The sequence below is a fragment of the Myiozetetes cayanensis genome, unplaced genomic scaffold (genome assembly GCF_022539395.1).
Source record: "Myiozetetes cayanensis isolate MyiCay16 unplaced genomic scaffold, myiCay2020 scf3, whole genome shotgun sequence".
Taxonomy (NCBI): Eukaryota; Metazoa; Chordata; class Aves; order Passeriformes; family Tyrannidae; genus Myiozetetes; species Myiozetetes cayanensis.
Window position 1 is genome coordinate 7,965,100 of NW_026087521.1, and position 21,992 is coordinate 7,987,091.

At 38.5% G+C, this 21,992-nt stretch overlaps 1 protein-coding gene across 1 annotated transcript in view; it reads left to right on the top strand.

Moving 5' to 3' along the window:
* SEMA3D (semaphorin 3D) overlaps window positions 1–21,992 on the top strand; it is a 138,245-nt gene that overhangs the window by 34,874 nt on the left and 81,379 nt on the right. The window contains exon 2 of the mRNA XM_050324641.1: window positions 9,055–9,245. Coding sequence (XP_050180598.1) covers window positions 9,131–9,245 — 115 coding nt within the window. The 5' untranslated portion in view covers window positions 9,055–9,130. The remainder of the gene's footprint in view (window positions 1–9,054; window positions 9,246–21,992) is intronic.

The window sequence follows — 21,992 nt, forward strand, 5'->3', positions numbered from 1 at the left end:
CCTACCTTTTATGTATTGTTCTTCTGGTTATGGAAACCTCCTAGTAACTAACTAGTTAACTGTTTAAAAATCTTCCCTGTTTTTCAAAGAAGTGTTGATTCATCCATGCACTCTGTGTCCTCACTTTGTCCTCACGAGACAAAGGAAAGTTATTGTGGTTTTAAACCAAAGTGGAAATATTTCTGTGTTGAATGGAGGAGGTGATGCCTGAATTCTTGTTTTCTTTTTCCGTATGGCTGTTTCAGATTCCAGAACTGTCATGCTAGCACCCTTCACAAAGCAGCTTAAAAATAGACCAGCAAAACAACTATTGCACCAAATATAAATTGATTTCTTCTGTAACAGAAGCATAAAGTTCTCTGAGGGTCTGATAGCAGCATGTTTTAGCCCCTGAAAGTGGTTGATGATCAGAGGACATAGGACTGTTAAAGCTTTGATAACCTGCTGTCTGAACTCACACTGGCAGCATTTTACTCCTTACACAGCTCTGTGAAGTTCTTTGCAGAAAACAAAACTGTTATTGCTTGTAATTTTCTGCAGTTAGCACAAGAACTTAAATCAAGTGTAAAACACTGGAAAAAGTGATATGTGAGTCATGGATCTCACCACAGGAATCACAGCCAGCAGTTTGTTATCCCCGGCAAGAAGGGTGGGTGACTGAGGCACTGCCTGGATGGTGAGGAAATATGCTCTTAACTGCTGGTGTGACCTTATCCAAGAAATGTCGTCTCCTATGGTAAAAATCAATTAACTCATAATGACAAGGATAGAGGATAGGCAATAGAGACATTAAAGCTTTTAAGCTGCTCAGGTGCTACAGTAATGAGTACCTGAGGGAAACCCATAAGAGGAATACATCCACATTGAGTTAGTGACTTGTGTAAGCTTATACAGAGGCATTGCTGCTTCCCTGTCACAGAACCTCCAAATGTAAATGAAATCAAATGTTTAAAAAAACTAGGAACAAAAGCAAATGTGTTCAGCCTAACAATAAAATAAGTGGGTTAAAGGAACAACAGAAATCACTGCACCGCAATGTACATGTTCATATGTGTATCATTTTACATATCGGCTGCACAAAACGTTGATCCAAAATTAGTTGGACAATGGATATAAAAACCCCTCCTCCAACAGAGTTCAAATATATCATCATGAATTATTAAATCAAAATTTGTTGGAAGTGTAAATTAAAATCCTTCCGTCACGTCTTTCCCTCTGGTATAGTTTATATATTGAAGCTCTTCAGACTGTGCTGTACAGAGTTCACTGATAGTGCATCAAATAATGAGGCCATACGCTGATGAAAGGAGTTTTAGGAAAATATGCCATTGGATATCCAGCAAACATATTTGATCAAAGCCCAGCTGCCATATGAAGCGCACATTTTTTAACCGTCACTAAACTGTATTTAGCCTGAATTCTTTTGAAAACCATAAGATTTGACTTTTACACAGATGACAATGGACTGGCAGTAATACCGGCAGTTAACGAAACATCCTACCAGCATTAATGAAATAGAAATAATCCCCAAAATGGTTAATTATATTAAGATGCCAACTACAACATGCGATTGCCCTAACATTTGTACCATTCTGTTTTTCTCTGAGTCCCATAATCAATTCTTAGATATAGCTGGGGAATGGTTCTGTTTTTCACTTAGGGTCCCATAGGCATCTTATAGATACAGCTGATGAGCCTGTGAGTGCCTGCAAGCATTTAAGCACAATTGCAAACTAGTTGACAATACATTACTGCCTACATCAGATAAATCTAGCTACAAATTTTAGCACAATAAAACATTGGCTGTGAAATGAAATTAACATTATAAATATAATTGTAAATGTAAATCTTTGTTCTTTATTTCTTTCAATTTTGGGAAGTGTTTGTTTTGGGGTTTTTGTGGTCAAGTTTCTGATTTAGTAGAGTCTGCTGGGTTGTTATTCTATGGATGGTCTGGGTAGCTGCAAGTTCTGCCTGCACGCAGAGTTGGCTGGCTGGTTTTGCCTTTGATGCCTGTATGGCCAAAATGTGTTATATACTGGTGTATAGTATGCAATTAATGGAGCCATACAGCAGTAGGAGTTAGCTTAGGTTTGGACTGCTTGGATCAAGGGCAGAAGAGCCCTACTTACTTGTATCTATTAGATACATCCATGCAGACAGCTCACTGGCTGTACCCTTTCAGAGGATAAACTGTTGTTTACCTTGCTGCTATGTCGTGTGCAGCGGTAAGTCAGGACTTGATATATGACAAATTTCACCAAAGTGCTGCACTATTTCCCCATCAAGCTGGGTTTTTCACAAACATGCAAAATGCATGGTAGGTCAAGTGTCTATTCAAGTAACTAATATGCAAAACACCCCACTGCCACTAATTACTGGTAACCCCCAAAATATCAGCCAGTTCAGACTTCTGGTGATAGAATTGTCCCTGCTAGAGGACTCACGCTCCACTCCTGCAGAATTTGGAAGGTCTCCTATGAAAGGAAAAACAGAGAACAGTTTTCCATAGTGAAACACTGGCAAAAATTCCTGGAGGTGAAAAAGAGACTGTAATCCTTCCTTCAAGTTGGCCATTGTAGGTTTATGTTTCTTCCAGCAAAAGAATGGTAGTTGCAGTATCAGTGGTTTAACTGGCTTGACAGTGCTGCCTGAGGTTAATTTAGGTTGTAGCTGGACAAATGCAATCTGTTAGTGTTTAAATGTCCAGGCAGGTCTCCCCAAAATGAGCATTTATTTTATCTGATGGCCATCATGACACTTTTCTGGCTTTTAAGTATTTTCCCAAAAGCAGACCAAGGCTGTTCCACAGGCAAAGAGTCCTGCAAGCGTTCTCTCCCTGTCTGCTGTAGTCAGAGCTGAACCAAGCCACCACAAGTGCTGCAGGTGGTGACAGACATTTCAGAGGAAAATTCTCTCTCTTTGAAACCCTTCAGACGTCACAGCACTTGGCAGGAAGCGGTTTCCATCTAGTCTACCTATTCATTAATGTCTCTAGGAATTTTCATGCTACTGCCTTTTTCTTTTCTTGGATACCACAGTTACAAAACCCATCTTAGAATCACTTTTCATAGCTTGAGAGGTTTTTTTTTGGTCTGCTGGGGAAACATGCTGTACTTAAAATAATGTAACATTGAGGTTTGGCTTAGGGTTCCTTTTGATTCTTATGTGTTGCTAAATCGTGCCTTACACTCCTTTCTTCTTTGGCTTGTGTTTGGGTTTTGGTTTTTCTTTTTTTTTCTGATGGTCAGATGTGTAGGATGTTCTCATGTCGTTCTTAATACAGAGCCTATGGGAAGCTGTTATTACAGATGCAATACCTGAAGTCATAGTTCCTTCCACAAAAGAGAATAAGAAAAAAAGAAAAAGAAAAAAGAAGAAAAGTAATCCATCAGAGCTGCATGTGCAACTGACTTCAGAGTGAAAGGCATGTTGATACTTCTGTTTGAAGGTACCAGCTGCGCATCTGGCTGGTGGGACATTTTATTCATGTGCTTACCTCCTCTTTACAATATCATTATCAGATGTCAAGGTGCTTTCCATCCCATCCTATCCCATCCTTTTTCACAATAAGTATTGTTCTTAAGAAACAGGGTATAGAATGCAAGAGTATGTGCCCGATTTTCTTTATTTTTCAGGATATACAAAATACAAAAAATTAGGGTTAAAGAGTAGCATTTGTTTTATTGCCAGTCTTGGATTTATGTGTTATATGTCCAAAAGATATAATACCACAGATAAAATTACTCAGAATCACTGTTTCTAGTGATATATAACATGGCTGTGTGTATGGCTGTCTATCTGCCACTTTCTGAAAGGATTACTTGTCCATCTATGTGAAATCTTTGGGTATAATCCTAATCTCACTGACACTAAAAATATCCTGGTATCTTTTGAGGATAAAGTGCTCATTTCCTATGTGTATAATTTTAAGTGCCCTGTAGTAAATTTCATGGTCAGATAACCTCTTCATAGCAATGTGAGACAACCCACTCTCTATAAATTACCCATTCCTACCTGCATTTATCTCCAAACAGATGACATGCCTGTTAGAAATGCTTCCATCAGTAAATTGGCTTCAGAAAGATGCAGAAAACTATTAAAAATGAACAAAATAAGTGAGTTCCTTCAACCTTCTTCTCTCAAATATCAATTCCTTCATCACCATTTTTTACTTTAGTTTGAATTTATTTTGATGAACAAAAAATTTGTGTAATCCTAAAATGTATTTTCTTTCTCTATTGGAGTGCTTTATTTATTATCATATGATTCTTCCAAATTACTGCTGTTGAATGGATAGTGTATAAATCCTGTGAGGAGCTCAGTAAAGGTAAAGCCTGTAAAGCTTTGTAAAACTCATTATAAGATGAGTTATGCTTCATATGAGTATTTGCTAATCATCTGGGTGTTTAACAATAGCAAAGACTGTTCTATGGCAAAAGCTCGTCTAAACCAGAAACACTAAACCCAATGATTTAAGCAAAACAAAATGAAAAAAAAACACCAAAAAATCACCTACTATAGGCCCTTTTGTTGTACCATTGTCTTTTTATTCTGTAATTTTTCCTGGTGTTGGGAAGTTATGTAATGCTGATCTGGGGTTTATGTAAAAGGCAGTCTTTTTCTGAATCCTTGGAAGAGAACATTTCCTGCACTATAAACAGCACAAAAACTACTTAATAAAGAGGAGAATAGTGATGAATAATAACTCTCTACCAGTTCTTGGATGGAGTTAGCTTTAACTGAGATTCACAATGAAGAGAAAAGCCTCTTCTGCCAAATAATATATCAACAGACCATCTATCTAAGGGGTACAAGAACATAGTTTCATTGTGCTCTGGATGAATGTCATCTTTGTTACTGAAGAAGTAAGTTTAGAATGTTAAGTCTAAGGATGTAATTTTATTTTTAGTCTATTTGATTTTATAAGTTTTTAATCTGAGTCTGAGTCACGTATGCTTATAGTTTTCTCTCCTATTAACAAAGAATATTCAATATCCAAATCATTATTGTAGTACAGTTTTGGAACACTCAATAGACAACCATAGTAATTTTTCTTTTGATGTGTGTATGATAATTCAAAAGTGAGACATCTACAGGTATATGCTTTAGACACATATATCTGTATATTTTTAGTTAAAGAAACGTGCTTTAAATTTGGATGCATATAGGTAAAGGACATGTACTTAGTAAAGAGACAGTAAAGAGAGAACATACTTTTCAATAATCAATAATCAACAATAATCTTTGATCAACATGAGCTAAATCAAGGCTGCTCTCAATTTTCAGTTGTCACAGTTTACAACATTGCTGTTAGATTCAGTAAAACTGATCCCTAATTCTTTATTGGAATACAACATTCTGAATTTTAAAATGACCTTGGAAAACTTGTGCAGGAAACAGGTTTTAAATTATCCTCCAATTCCATGAAGGGTTTTGTTATGGAATTAACTGAGAGCTACATGAACTTCTGTTAGAAAAGAGTGTGTTTGCAGATGGGACACAGTCCTTTCAGCTCTGGACTTCATGACGCCAGGAGAAGTCGGAAACTACACAGTATTTGTGAATGCGAGATTTTGCATTTAGATAGGTTTGAGCTGAATGATCTGAAAAACCTCCCATAAGCACAGAGCTCCTCACTGTCTGTGTGTCTTAGAAGGCTGAAGAGCTCTGTTTATTGCCACAAAGGGCCTGGAATAAATTATGTTTAGTAAATTGGCTCCAGGTTTTCTCGTTTCAGACAGTAGCTTCGGAGCAATCTGTTTTATGGGCTCCACTAAATCTGACCAATTGCAGGGAGGTGACACCTCATTTCGGGGACGTGACATCACGCCTGTGCCAGTCAGGTCCAGCCGCCTCTCAGTGTCAGGATGGTAGGACACCAGCAGTTCAGCTTTTTGTCTTTTGGCAGCTTAACCTACAGCCCGTTTCGAATTTATGAGCCCCTCAGGGAGGTCCGAGCAGGATGGAGCCGGGCTCCTCGGCCCCTCTTCAGCCTCACGCCTCCCACCCCTACGTGGGGCAAATAAAAGCTCCTTTATTCCTCTGGAAATGCCCCTATTTCAGCGAGGTGTGTGCATAACTTCCTTCCACAGTCAATCCTGCAGGTGATAATTAACACAGTGCAGATATTTCCTAGCTGAAGCCAAGGTGGGAAAGCAGCTTTAGCCTCAGCAGTTTTCTTTTCAGACTCTTTTTCCTCATTTATTTTGGGACTGTTCGTGATGAGGAAGTTTTAGAACGTGTTGGTGCTTAGCAAAAGTATTGAAGAACTAAAGGAAGCTATAATTTTTCCTTTCATGACACAACTCTTCTTATTTTTCAGAGGAGGAAGGAATGAGGGAGTCACATTTGCTTTTAGGTTTTATATTTTATTTCTGCTCGTGGGTCTGTTTGCTTCTGAGCAGTGTGACTGTGGGTCTTTCAAGTATAGGACACTGATTAACATTACATGTGTTACAGAGGAAGGATAGTTCCTCAAGATTGATGGCAAGTTAGTTGCTCTGAAGTTCATTAACCTGAGCTAGTCATTAGACTGTTGGAAGGACTCTGTGTGGAAGCTGAAATTGTATTAGAGGATCATCATAAACTAAAAATACACGTGACAATGTGGCCAGATTGCAGTGAATTTAAGACAGGACAGGGTTGGCTTGAGCTCACAGAGCAGCTGCCTCCAGTGTAAACTAACTGCCTTGTGAAAGCAAATGGTTTTTCACAGACATTATTCAAATAAAAGGGAAAGGGGGGAAAAAAAAAAAAAAGAAAGAAATGAAGTTGTGGGCTATGGCCAAAGGCCCAAGTTTGATGCTGGTTCTCAATCAGTTCAGCAAATGACAGTGCATTCAGGCAACTGGTGTTTTGTTTTTTATTGTAAGTGCCAAATTTAGTCCTGATTCTTCACTGTACTTTGCCTCAGGAAAATGAGCCCCCAAATCCTTTGGTGAGATCCCTGTTGGCTGAGGCCCAGACCCTCAGGCCATGACTTCTCAACATATTTGCTGTGAGACTGGCTCCTTCTTAATTGCTTCTTTTTGAAGTATGGTTTGTCTCTATCATCCTACAGGAGATGAACAAGGCTGGTGTCTCATCTTTTATATAATCTTCCCTCTCCTCCCTCCCCTTCTTTTCCCCTTCTTACCTCTAAATAAATTTCTTTAGGGTGATATAACCCAAGGTAGTCTAATCAACACAGCAGTCCTTCAGGGTCCACCCTCAAATAGATGTATTGGAACAGAAGGAATAAGGGTCTTCTCCTAGGATCCAATATTGTAGTAAAGGGAAGAGAAGAGAAGAGAAGGGAAAGATGAAGTAGGGGCATTTCATGTTTGTTTTCTTTCCATGTCATCTCATAAAGATGTAGTAGCATTCAGACACTGAATGTGAGTGTTGAGGAAGGGACTGAGAAGAAAGAAGCTCAACGTTCTGCAATAGGAATGATGCTCTGGGCATTTTACAAATTGTTTCCCTCTGTCTCTTTCACCGTCATGTCCTTCCTGCACACTCCCTTGTCTTTTGCTATTGACTGGAGGTCTGGAGGCTCAGAAAGACCAAGCTTCAGCTGAGAGAGATTTCCTGTGGTGGAGAGAACTGAAGGGGTTCCCTCTCCATCCTTTCATGCGAGGAAGGATGGACTACCTGCATCACAAGGTGCCAAATTGATTCTGGGTGCTCTGATGCCAGCTCTGCAGCTAAGTGTCAGAACAGAGGAGAGGTTCAGGGGCCACGAGTCCTTGCATCTCTCATGACATTACCAGGAACCTCTCCTTTGATGTCCATGCAAGTGCTGGCTGATGTGGGCATTAGGATTACTCTTTTAATCAGGCAGTTCCAGTACCTTTCACAGAAGAATTTTCATGGAAAGTCATGGGCCATTAATCTCTCCACTAACCATAACATTTCCTTACTCCTTGCTTTACAGCATTACTCAAACACTGACATTTGTCATTTCACCAATCATCTCCCTTGACCTCTGGCATCATGCACTTGCAGGGGGAAGGATCTGGTCTCACAAATATTTTCATACTCTGATCTCTGTGATTTATGAACCATCAAGTTCTGCCCTCGGAATTCAGGATGCCATTTCAAATGATTTCATGTGCAAAAGAGGAGTTATTGGGCAAAAGAGATCCCTGATAACTGGGTACAAACAGGACACCAGGATTGAGGTTGCTTTTTTCAATTAAAAAAAGTTGTGGCTGTGTGACCTTGAGGAAATAGGTTCACTGCAGCTTTATGATTCCGTTTTTGCATAGGGAAAATAAGGACAGTGATAATTTCTTTCATTTGTAAAACACTTCAAGATTTATGGAATATGAATGACTGTTATTAAGTGAAAAGTGTTACAAAGCTGGCTTAGTTGCATGCTGTGCTAATGAAGTCCCATATCAGGCTATTGACCTCAGCATGAAACACTCATTAAAGTTTATAGGACATTTTGGTGGATGAGTTGAGGCAGTTATTCTGCTGGAAATATCATACTGAAAGCAGTTTTAAATCCATCATCCAAGCTGACTTTTCTTTAAACTAAAATGAAATAAAACACAACTGCTTGCTCTATGCAATTTTTTTAGGTTATTTATGAAACTTTATGATGAGTATGTACTCACTGTTAACTCAGCTTGTACCCCCATGGTATCTGAGATATTACAGTTCATTCTAGTCATAGCATAAATAGAAAGTAGCTGTTGTACTGAGATTAAGAAAGTTTTAAACATTAAGATATCCAGTGGAGCAGTATGAACTAAAAAGTTACATGGTCACTTTTGAATGGAAAATATTCTTTTTATGGATACTGCATTAATTTAATTTTTGCTTAAACTTTAGCTGTGCTAGACACTGGTGTTTGAAAAATTTACATATTTTTCCAATGTCAAAATGTGCAAATTTAGTATTAAAGAAACAGATTTACAACATTTTTATTTATATTAGATAAAAAAATACTTTTGGAACAAAGATATTAAATCAGTTACTCTTTAAAGATAGGTCTGGCCTGCTCACAGAGTTATTGTTTATACAGAAATGGAGATCTACAGATGTTTTCTTTTTTTCTTCCAGATTAAACTCGGATTGTTTGAAAAGTGGGAAGATATTTCGCCATAGTGCAAAAGAAGGTACAGAAGAAGGGAGCAGAATGAGAGCTTTGCAAGTGCCACATGCCTGCAGCCTGCTATCTTTAGTGATGCTGTTCCTTCCAGTCACTGGAACATCAAAACAAAATATCCCAAGACTGAAGCTTTCCTATAAAGGTAAACTTTTTAGTAGTTTTTCTGATTCTGCCACTTTTGTTTTGATGTGATGTTGCCAACAGTTCATTTGTATTATTAACCAGGAAAGCAAAACACTGTCACTACAGTTTCCAGAAGTGCATAATAGAAGCGTTAAAGATGGATGAATTCTGCCTAGGGACGATATAAAATTCTCTTTTCTGTGTGTGTGTGTAGGGTCATGTGTTTCTGAAATATAACTGCCTTTTTAAACCATTATTTCTGTTTGCTCCAAGAGGATGTTAATATCCTATACCTAAATTAGAAGGGAGCCATTGCCTAAATATAAGCTTCTAGTGCTACTTGAAACACCCTGAGGCCCATTGGAGACATTCCTATGTGCCTGGTGGAGATGATGTGGGGCATGGAGAACATTCACACCTTCCTAGAGTATCAAAGTTGAGAGAGCTGCCCAAGTGTTTCAAAGGGCAGTGTCACTTATTTTTGTAGGAATTTTTTGTATTCTTTATGTGCAATTTTTTTTCCTTACCTCTTTGAATCACAAAAGCATGTTTATCTGTGGAATTTCTTGATTCTGTGTGTAGTTCTTGTTGAGAATGTTAGAGGCTGAGTGTTTCAGACAGATGTATTTATGTATTAATGGACAATATTTTTTAGAAGGTAGATTTCTTGTTGCTTTGAAGGGACAGTACGCCACAGGCACAGAGATATGTCACTGATAATTGTCTTCTTTAACTAAAACAAGTACTCTCCAGTTAGTTATTCTTCAGCTATGTCAGCACTCTGCCCTTATGGGAGCTATTTCTGCTCTATTTTTCAAACTTACATCTTCCTATGTGTTGCAGAATTACACTCATGATGGTGTGATGGGACAGGCTGTAAAGCCTTTGTCAGGGCTTATGATATGTTTATCATGAGTTTAGCACACTGAGGAATTTATTGAGTAAGCAGAGTGATGTGCTATTTATTTACAAGCTTCTCTTTTGCTAGATTTGTATGCCACTGTGCTTTTGCTATTCCACTGTGTATTAATGTGTTTGGATGTGTTTCTGCGAGAGAGACAGAGGAAGCGAGATCAAGGGATCTTGACAACATTTTTATAAATTCAGGAAACAGTTGCACTCACTGAAGCCAATGAATACAGAAACTGAAAGAACCTGACATGAGTTATGAAAGTTAGCAATAAACCCCTCCTAACATACAGCCAGCCTTCTCACAGCCAGGCCTCTTGAGATAATTCCCCAAAGCAGCATATACCATATGGTGATGGCATTTATTGTGGATTTGACACTCAACGATTAGTGAATTCCTCTCAACTTCAAAAGCAGATAGCCTTTGGCAAAATCCTGATGGATGCATTTGGCAGGTAAGGATGGGGGGAGAAAGAAAAATTACTGAGGTCAACATGGGGGGAAAAAAGAAATGGCTGAAATCTTAGTTTAAAATAGTGGCAGAGACCTGTTGGGAGCGGTTGGGAAAATGCCTGAGCTCATTTAAAAAGACAATGAGCAGATGATTGATATTTAGGCCTTGACCCAAACTTTTATTAGCGACTTTATAAACCTTTCAGTTTGGCTTGAGGGATACAGTTTCCTGTCCAAACCTATCCACCTATATCCCTGCAGAGGGGGGGGAATCAACAACAGATACAGATAGAAAATGGCACATAAATCTTAATTTGGAAAGCAGAGATGGAACTGAAAATCCAGAAGAAAGAGAATTATCAGAATTTATTGTACCTTCTCTTACTTTTGTTTAGTGGAAGGGCGTGTATTTTTCTATTTCCACACGGAACAAAAAAAAGTTACTATTTTTTCGTACTTATATATTGTAAATGTTGTCAGTATGACTTCTTGTAATTAAACCATATTTTTGTTGTTGATAACAGCATGCCAGATCTCCTGACTATTTAATGTAGTCTGAATTAAGTCTACCTTCCTCCCCCTAAGTATTTCAGCCAGAATAATTCCAAGGTTTCTGAGAATAAGATGTAGGAGAAATGAACTATCTTGCCAGTTCTCATAAAACTGTTACAGTTATGTCACTGACAAGTCCTGGCATCTCCGTTCTTTGGAACTGAGACTTGAAATATCACGAGGAGGAGCATACAGGGCTCTATCCTTCTTTCAACCAAAACTAGCCACATCAGGCAGCTTCAAAGACCTGGTCACACATGTGTCTTTGAAGGGAAGGTTTCATCCCCTTCCAGGTGCAATGTGTTTATGGAATGGCGTAGTTCCATCTTCCCAGAAGAGCTGAGCATTCACTGGGGGAGGAAAGCTGGAAGCAAGCAGGACTTTGCTCTGCAGTTACTGGGTCTCCCAGCCACAGCCCTGCACACCTCAGCTGAGGGCTGGGAAACTGCTTCTTCCCATGCCCTGTAGCACTAAGGAGAAGAAAGGGAATGCCAGGTGATGAATGCTGACGATGAAGAAGCGGGGGAGACAGAAAGAGAGAAATAAAAAGAGGGAATGGTATTAAAGGAACACAGAGGAGAGAAGAGAGAGAAAGTCAGTGGTGGATCAAGGAAGAGGGAGAGGGTGGGGTAGCTAAAAGAAGTGCCTATAACCACAAGAGTGCTTCAATAAACCACAGTGCGTCACAGCTCCTTCGCATTCAGGCAGCAATTAAAATTTTAGAACTTCTCTCTATGGAAGTTGTACGATTTTGTCTTCTGTGAAATAACTTAAGAGGTGGAAATCTGTGCTGAAAATGTTAAGACACAGATATGCCAGTGAAGGAATCAATATAATGTCACATGATAGATGATTATTGTTTGCCTCATTTCTAAAAATGTATTTTAAAAAAAACATGCACACATAAAACTAAAACCACATACAGTTAAATTAAACTATCTTGTAATATGTGTATTTTCCACCTCTGTTAATATAATACATGATCTTTAATCACATACCTCATCCCATATTCCCGCATTTTCCCTGATCCATTAGTTGAGTAAATCTTCAATATTTCTTTTTATCTTCTTCACTTAGTCTTTAGCTTTTAGATACTGGTTCATGTCATTGATATCTCAAAAATTATCATTGCACTTGTGATATTTCTAGGGTGTTCCCACTGCATAGACCTTAATTAATGTATATCTCTTAAATATTTTTACAACATTATGAGTTATTCTTATTATGTTATATTTATGTTGCATTTAATATTAGGAGAAGGTAATAAACTGTCTTCTAATAGAAGATTACCATATTTAGAAAATCAGGAGATGATTTTTGATTAATATTCCATATTTTAATACTCTTTGTATAGCACTGCATTCAGTCTCAGAGCAACAGTGTGTATTTGTCAGTAATTGTCATGTAGCTGAATATACCCTGTGACCTTCATGCAAATTGTAGAACTCCCCAAGCAGAGAAGTGACATTCAGCTTCCCTAAGCAGCACATCCTCATTGTCTGCTACCTCATTTAACATCCTCATTCTGACCTCCACAGCAAATTCAGAAGGTTTTCATAAACCAGTCTCATTCATTAATGTCACTTACAGGAGTACATCAGTTCTGTTACTGAGGGTCTGTGTCCTAATTTACACATGTGGACATGTTTAATTCACACAGTGTAGACAATCTATCTGTCTATCATTTGAGTAATAATCTTTGCTGATTCATTGACAAGAACTTTCATACAGATTTTATGTGTCTGTTTCTAGGTTTTACTTTATAGGGAGAGGCAATGAATAGCCAGACCAGAAGGTTGACTGCCTTCTAGGAAAAAAAAAGAAATAAAATTCAACTTCTTTCAGTTTGCAGCTATCTTAAAATTTCCCAGTAGAAATGTAGCTCTCTAATAACAAATTTAACCTATTGATTCACTTTACTTTTGTTGCTTTTCATGGACATCTTATAAGTGTTGTTGTGTTCTCAATGAATGCATTTATATTACTAAACTGTTCACCCTGGTTTCTTGGCTGGAGGGGATGCCCCAGCCCAGATTTGGATATTGTCACCAGTGACATATCCACACTGACATCCACAAACATATATCATTCCCATGTGGGAATGTGGCCATGTCCCAGAGTGAGCCATGCTTGCTGTGAGCAGTGGTGAGTTGGCCAGAGGACCAGGATCCTGCACCTAGGAAAAGGCACAACTGAAGGCAACCTTTGACTTTTAAAACAGGGCTTACTTAACACTGTTAAAAACAACTATGGTAGTAATTTAAATCTAATAAACAAGAACATTATTTTCAGCTGATTTGTTCTTCTCCATATTGAATGAATTAAGATGCAGTCTCACTCCCACTAAAGTCATGGCAAGAGCTTTGCCACTGAAGTAAATTGAAGCAGGATCAAATTTACACTCCTTCTCTCTTTTTAACCTTAAATAAGTAAACTAAAGACAGACAGTTCTTTCTCCTCTGCTGAAGGATGACAGTGCTAAATCATCAGTTCCACGTGAAAATTAGCCACGTTTAAGGATTGTTTAGTTTCATACAGTGTTTCACACACAGCATTTTCTTCCCCCTAAGAATTTCCCCGTAAGAGTGATCCATTCTTACAACATGGTGAAAAAGCAAACAGAAGAGAACATTTTGGTGCCAGGAATTCTTTTGAGAACTTGACTGGATGAGTACATTTCCTTAATGTTCTAAAAATGACCCTTTGAACATGCTACTTTACGATGTCAAGCATCCTGTTCTCTGAATAGTTTTTACTTTAAACCTGTTTGATTTTATAACTGATGAGATGCTTAACTGTTGCATCAGAGCAGTTAGTTTATTCTGTTTCAGTATAGCTGGCTTACTTCCATGTCATACATCGTTTCATTATACATATAAAACATAGTTACAATTGTACAGCTCCATGAGCCTCACTTAAACTGTCTGTGACACTGCAGTAATCCCAGTACCCCGATGGGGTGTTGCACAATTATGAATGGTTGGAACTGGTGATGTATAAATAAGCCTAGAAATGAGCTTGCATTTTGCAGCTGCGCTTGCTCTACAGGAAGAAAAACTAAAACCAACAAAAGCCTGCTCTTGTGGCAATATCAGCAGCTGTAAATCTGACTGCTCATGAAGATCAAGCAAAGGGGCCTGAGTGAGGAAGCGGTGCTCTTCTTGAATCCCTTGTTTGTTGTTTAATTAATTTTTAATGATTTGTTATTTCTCAGAAAAATCTACCTCAGATTGTTTTGCAGAGAAGCAAAATGTTTATGTGAGAGTGAAGATCCCACTTTTGGATGATTGTCTAGTTATGCAAACTCTTTTGCAAAAGAGTTTGCCTGTTTTGTCTCAAAAATGCTTTCTGGAGGCAGTGATCATTGAGTCTTACAATGTATCCTAGCTTGAAGATGAATGGGGCACTGCTGTCCGTGTGAGGAAAGACTTTTGTATGTGCTGTAGACTGAGCATAAACTTGAAGACATTTATAACATTTTAGTAATGGGAAAAACAGCAAGTTTCTTACAGAATTTTTTCCCTTTTTTACACTAGTGAACTTGAAGGTCAGATCCAACTATATGTTGCATTTTCTGTCATATAATTATCATATATATAATGTCCTGGAGAGCAGCCTCCAGTCAGTGACATCAACAGTTTACATAGCAGTTGAACTAAGAATAACCTTAGAGAACTGACCCGTATCAAACTCTTAACAGTGTAAACTGTAGCTCAAAACAGTTTTCATTTTTTCATGATCACAATAGGGCCTCAATTGGATAAAAAAAGAATTGTGTTCACAAAATACCAAACTATTCTGGTGAATGTTGACTTTATTAAATCTCAAAAGATGAGAGGAAAAAACACAAAAAGGAAGAATGATTGGTGCCTTGTAAAAGGAGGATGGGACAATTTAAAAAACTGCTTCCCCAGAAGAATGCAGGGAAGATACATGATCAGTGGCATCAGCTTTGAAGAAGGTTCTTTCAAAACTCTATTTTTTAATTGAATTTTTACTAATGACATATGTTAAGTAAACGCAGCTCAGAGGGGTTTCAAAATTCCCAGCCCTGTTCTCTTTCTATGCACTAATTTGAGGGCATGATCCTCCTGACGTCAGTGTCTGTCTAGCAGTGGACATCTGTGGTCACCACGCAGGTCCTCGAGTCACATCCTATTTCCCTTTCCTCCCTCCCTATTTCTGCTGTTCCACTTATAGATGATCCTCACGGAGAGACTGAGGGATTAAAGGGAGGACTGTTCTGTACTCAGAGTCCTTTGGAGATAAATACACAAAGAGACAGCAGAAAGAGACAAAATTTCCTTTATCATGCCAGTGTACTGTCGGATAAGTCAGAGGGATTGTCTAACTCTGTTTAACAGAAACATTTCAACAGGGATGAGAGTGACAGAGATATCTTCTTTGAGAAAATAGGCATGAATAGGGTGACTTTACAAATTCTCTGCATCATCCATGCATACTGGATTTCCTTGAAAAAGATACCTCATTAAATATGTAATGGGCCTTAGCCTATGTGACATAATGGGTATAAATATTAATAATAAAAAATGACCTGCCTACAATATGAAATAAAAGCTTATACCTATATGCTATGAGTATCCACAGGTCATGTCATCCAATTTAATATTTGAAATTAAGTTGGGAGGGGCCTCTGCCTGCTTTGTAAAGGAAATCTCTGGGGGGCCCATTCCAGATCTATTGATGGGTGTGCACTTTGTAGAAGCTGGAGCTTTGAACCTGCTTTCCTGTTGCTTTGGAACTAATATGCTGCAGCATATGGTTTCCTTGTGCAGACACACATCTTTGAGATCCCTTGCCCTGTCACTTTTAGTAACTATGGTTTAGTTGCAATGTTACCCAAGTCTACAGGGCATATACTGGGTCCACCTGAACATCTGCACGTGAGGCTCTGAATCTGATAGAGGTTGCTTGGCAAACCTCCAAGACAAAAGCCTAGCCTATTAGGGAATTAATGCTGATATTCAGTGAGCTCTATTTTTAATGGCTTTTAAGAACTTAATTCATGTCAATATCAGAAAGCATAACTGATAATTCTAGTTCGTTTTACCATAGGAAAATATGTAGCCAGGTTATATTTGCCATAGTAAATCTAGTTTACCATAGTAAATATGTACTCTAGTTCAAGGTATTAGAATGGGAATTGGGTTTATTTTCATTGCTTCAAGGGGTTCTTTACTACTACCAGTGCAGAAGTGTTTTGCAAACCTACCTCTGCTTTAGCCAATTTAGCTACCTTTCTTTACTTACTGGCTCTCTTGCTTGCTTTTCAATAATATAAATATATATATGTGTGTGGAAAACAGGGGAAAAAAAGAAAAGTATTTAAAAAATCTAAAAGTCTTTTGAGATTTCCTGAAAACAGTCATTCTTTATATTTAAACCACATTTTCTTAGAGAAGGTCCATCTGATGCAGCCACCTGAAAAAATGACTAAGTGACTTAAATGATGATTCCCTTCAGCAGTCGCATGTCTGTACTGCACTTCTGTAGCACTTCAGAGCAGGGTTATTAATTTTGCTTTGTTAACCAGAAGTCATGATGGTAGAAACATCTAAAATATGAATTAATCCTCCCACTCTCTTCTTACAAAAGTTCCCCTTCCTCATTCAGAGCATGGGAAAGAAAGCTTATCTGGCCCATGTCAGAGAGGGAACCTCCCTGTGGGGACAGGAACAAGCAGTTACATGTGGGGAGAGCAAGCAGGAACCTCCTAAAGCAGGTTTGCTGCCAACAGCAGAAATCTTTGTTACTCTGACAGGTGAATTTGCTCGCAGAGGTCCCTGGCCTTTGCCTCCTTTCCTGTGCACTGCTCGCTTCACAGCCCCTTCAGCCCAGCCAAATACTGCCTTTGCTCCCCAGGTAGCAAGTCACACTGGTGAGCTGATTGTTTCCCAGACCTGGTTTCACCTCCTTTACTGTTTCTGCTCTGCCTGCTTGTCCATCTGAATGTATCTTGGTTGAGTCAAGAAATGAGAAGAGCTTTTCAAAGCTAGTTCTGAGGAAATGCCCTTGCTCTCAGGGGGACAGTGTGAAGGGCACTGAAGGGGCATCAGCACTTAAGAGATGTTGCAGGCTCTCTCAGATGGTGATTTCATGGCAGCTGAGCCTACATTACAATGTGCTGTCTCTGGAAGGAGGACAACTGCTTCCTTTTCCCCGAACACACTTCCTTCTCCCCACACCACTTTTTTCCCCCCTCATCTTCTCCCAGGTGCATGGACCCTCCCTTGCTCGTGCACTATCTCCATTTCTCTGTCAGCCCCTTTCACAAGAGTATGTGCCATTAGGACTTTGTGTCTTATTTAGCTTACAGCCAGACCTTACAGCTTGTGTGGCCTCTGCAGCAATGCTTGGAGTCAGGGAGAAGCGTGGTCCCCGTGGCTTCTTGCTATACACCCAGGGCTAGATTTTCCACTGATAAAATTGTTGCAGGTGGTTAAACTGAGGGTCTGGCTCTTGAGTTTTGATGCAAGTGCAAATGCATTGTGGAACATAGAGAAGAAAGGGAAGAGTAGAATGTACAGCTATTCAGTGTTTCCATAAAAATTGTGTTACTCAGATACTGGTTATAACTGGTGTGTAGTATACAATGACACTGGTGTGGAAATCACAATTAGTACTCAATAATAGCAATGCCAGGCTACAAATTTCAATTTTTTCTGTCACTGAAATGTTCTCTTAAGTCTTGAAAATGGAGGCACTACTGAAGTAACTGAGCAAGTATATCTGTTTGGTGTTAACTCTTCATCATCAATTCACCTTCTTCAGGAATACCTCACAGTACTCTGTGTCTATCCTCTCAGCCTGTTATTTTCAATATTATTGTGTTTTTCAGGCCCATGCCATCTGACCTTGGTATTACACCAGTGTTGTTCATGCCACTACAGTTCAAGGTCTCCCATTTTTTTGTATGAGAGTCTTGTCTACTTTGTTATGAACATTACCCTCATTAGGAATCTGGCACACATTTGAATACAGTGAGAAAAATGTTAAAGTGGAAATATTGTTAAGATATTGGACCAATTTAAAAACATCTTTCATCTATAACAGCTGTAGGCTGAATGGAGCAAGTCTTGGTGTCAGATGAACAGCCTGAGAAAGCAGGTTTGAATAAAATGAATCCTACAAAGAGAACTGTCAGCACTTGTCAGTAGTGTCAGTAGTGTCTGTTAGTCAGATCTGGGTTTTTATAGCCAACTGTACCTTGGATTTACTTCAGAAAATTCCTTACAGGTTTAAATCCTGGACACTGAAATCCACAACAAAATTCTCATTTGCTCCAAGTGTGAAACAAAATCAGTTTATCTTACTTCCTTCATCAACAAAGCACAAACTGAATGAGAATTTAAAACTGTATCATGTTTTGTACATCTGCTACCAGAGACGATGAGCAGAAGTAGCAGGACAGCCTACTAGTATTTTATGTGGCCACAGATATATGGGCCATAAGATATAGCAAAATTCTCTGTCTTGCCTCAAGGTGATATGTTTACCTCTAGAGAATGCTCTATTTCAGAAGTCCCTCTGAAGACGCAGTTAGTTGAAAAATGCAAGTGCAGGTGCTTGCAGATACTCTATCTATTTATGCATCATTCTGAAGGAAATTAAAGTCTGAAATGAAGGGTTGCTCGTATTTTGAAGGCAAGGGCAATATAATGATGAGAATTTGTTCTGAAGAAATACATCTGGGGTCAATTGGATCTTTTAATCTCAGAATACTTTAGGAATTCTCTAAATGGCTGTATTCATGCTATATTGACATTTCTTTTTCCCAGAAATGTGGTTCAAAATTTCTACAATATCCATGTAAGTCTTCATGGATATTCTCTAATAGTGAAAGGACTTGCTCCTATCTAGAGGAAAGTGATGTGAAAGTTGGTCTTTACTGCATATAAAAATTATACAACCTTTAAATTCAGAGTAATTCAAAAGTGTCATTAGATGTGGCTGTTTTGAAAGAGGTTGAAGTGTTCCTTTTCTGCTAATTTAGGCATGGCTCGTCTGCAACTGGCCACAAATGCAATTCTGAGTTTCAGCCAAGTGGTTACAGATTTCTTCATACTTACACAATGCTGGAGTTGAGGCATGGCAGCATGGTTGCCACATATGGGACTTGAGGCTAAGAAGTTTAAATATGCATTATGAATGTAAATGTATATTATCAGAACAGAATAATACTTTTTCTTTAGAAGCCTTTATGCTGTGGTTCTGTTGCTGGACGTTATTTAAGTAAGCAATAGTCATGTTGCTGTGAGCCAAGTCCACTGAAATACTGTGCTAAATGAATAAAACTCAGTCACCATTTCAGCTTCTACCACTCAGCAGTGAAATATTAACCCAGAAAGGGAGTTATTTTAATACTAATTTAATCACCAGACTGGAAAAAATTACTTAATTTTTGGTAAAACAGCAAATGCAGACTATAAACTAGTGTTGAACATTACTCATGAAAGACCATCCCTGTAACTAACTTTGTTTCTGTGCTTTGTGAAAATGCTAGTTCTATGTTAGCCAGGCTACAGAGATGCAGTGATGCAAATCAACAGCTCGCTTTAAGCTTGAAAATCATTGGGAAATGTGCTTTTCACAGTAAATTTTTCCAGTGTAATATCCTTGGTGGTAGTAAATATATCTCACTGTGAAGAGAAATTTCAATACATAAGGTCGGATTGTGGTGTTTTATGGAGTGAGAACAGTGATTAATTTGCCTGCAATTTAATCAATTCTCTGTTAATGTTTCCTTGACAAATTTTATTAGGTCATGTTTCAGTTTTAATCTTATCAGTGGCTGTGCTCAGAGTCTTATTTCCAAGCTGTTTTCAATAGTTAGTAAATAACTAACCAAATATGATTCTTCACCACTTTGCAGCTTGTGTTGTCATTTGTGGCAGTAAGAAAGTGGAATGTAGTTCTGTCATTGCAATCTGGAATATTTTACAGATGTTTTCCTAATGATGTAGTGAAACAAATAACTGCACAAGGCAGCAGGCAGGGCTCATTCCCACTTGGGCATTTCAGTCATGAGGCGGCTTTTCCTCTCACTGTTGTAGCTGTCCCAGGTGTTTTTTTTTACTGAGTAATTCTATAAGCGTTAAGCAAGAGATGACAAATGTCCACTTGGAATGGTCACTTCAGAGATCATTCCTTCTGAATAAGAATGAAATGGGAAGTGGAGAGCAGTCTCAGTCATCATCTTTCAGGTATGTGGAGAATCAAGTCTGTATTTTGGCAAGTGACACCCTTGCAAAGGCTCATGCTTTGCATGACTCTAAGCAGTGAAAGTGCTTTAGAGCATTTGCACAAACATATCATTTATCCTTCCTCAGATCAAATTCCCATGGCTAGAGATGCAAAGGAATTTTCCCTCATATTCTGCATCTTATTTACTCGTGTCTCACAGGCAAGCACTATGGTATGACTGGAAGCTTGTCATCACAAGAGATTTAAAAGTAACAGAGTGATATGGATTGCTGAAACACAGTAGCCTGTGAAATTCATGAATCTCTCCTGTTTATTCATGTTAATGCCTGTGAATGATTAATCAGTTGATATTGTGATCCTGTATTCCTCTAGTTCCCTGCATCCTGTGTACTAATTGGGACACAGAGCTGTGAAATTGGGATTTAATCTAGACTGCAGAATTTCTAAGACATTTTTTTATTATTATATGCAGTGGATCAGATAACCCAGTAATGCAGCCAGCTCTTCCATCATGGGTGGAGAAAAGAAAGGCGATTACTCAGAAATTATGTGCTCCAGCAATGCTCAGCTGATAAGCAGTATTTAAGAATTTTAATAGCCCAAGGGAGCTAAAACCTCCTGCTGTGCTGTGATCAGCATCAGAGAACTCCCTCCCAATAAACAGCTCCATCATATTCAGTACTGACAATCTCCAGTCAGAAAAAAGCAAGGGAGGAGGTTTGTACCGAGAATGACATCTAATGAAGACACATCTACATCACAAACAAAATATTAATAATGAGTTTCTCTCAAAATGGCTGTTCTGTAAGAGAAAACCCAGTTACAACATATGTCAAGAGGGAAAGGACCCAGTTACAGCAAATGTCAGGAGCAGTACATCTATATGTCTTATTGGATGACAGCACACTAGTGCAGTGAGCTAAGCTTCAGAAGCTGTTTTTCCTTTTCCCTCTTCAAAAATTGTATTTCTTTATTACACTGGCTTGGTCATTCTTCAGCCAGGCTGTTCACCAGCCAGCTCCAATGTAAGAAGCAGTTTGGAAGGCACTGAGGTTTTTATAGTACCATGGTAACCATAAGTTGCTCCTAAGTGATCTCCCTGTCAATTAATAACCAGATCTTTTAAAGTGTTACTAATTTAGAAAGTAAGCCCTGACATCTTTGTCTTCTGAAAAGATATGTGAGAAAGATCATTACTGGTGTAAAGCAGTGTAGTGCTTAACACTGGATTTAATTTTTCAATATGAAGTAAGATGTTTTTCCAAAGTACTGCCAAATAAATCTCACCTAGGGGAATAGGAGCTGCAATAGAAGACAATTTGTTTTCAGATTTTATTGTGACAACATTCTGCAGTGAACCAGACAAAACCACACAAACTTAAGTAGAAGTAACTGAGCCAAAAAATAATTGTCATAATTATATGCCAGGTAGTCAGATTAATAATGATAAAATATTTTTCCTCCCACAATGCTGTTTATTAGCCAGCAACAGAATTTAATCTTTGCTTTGCTTGTCACATGGTTTGTGAGAGACCTTGGAGAAAAATATTTGTATGTTTGTTTTTGGTTTTTTTCCTTCATTTCATTCAGGAGTTTTTCTGCAAAACACCCTAATTCTCATCACGAT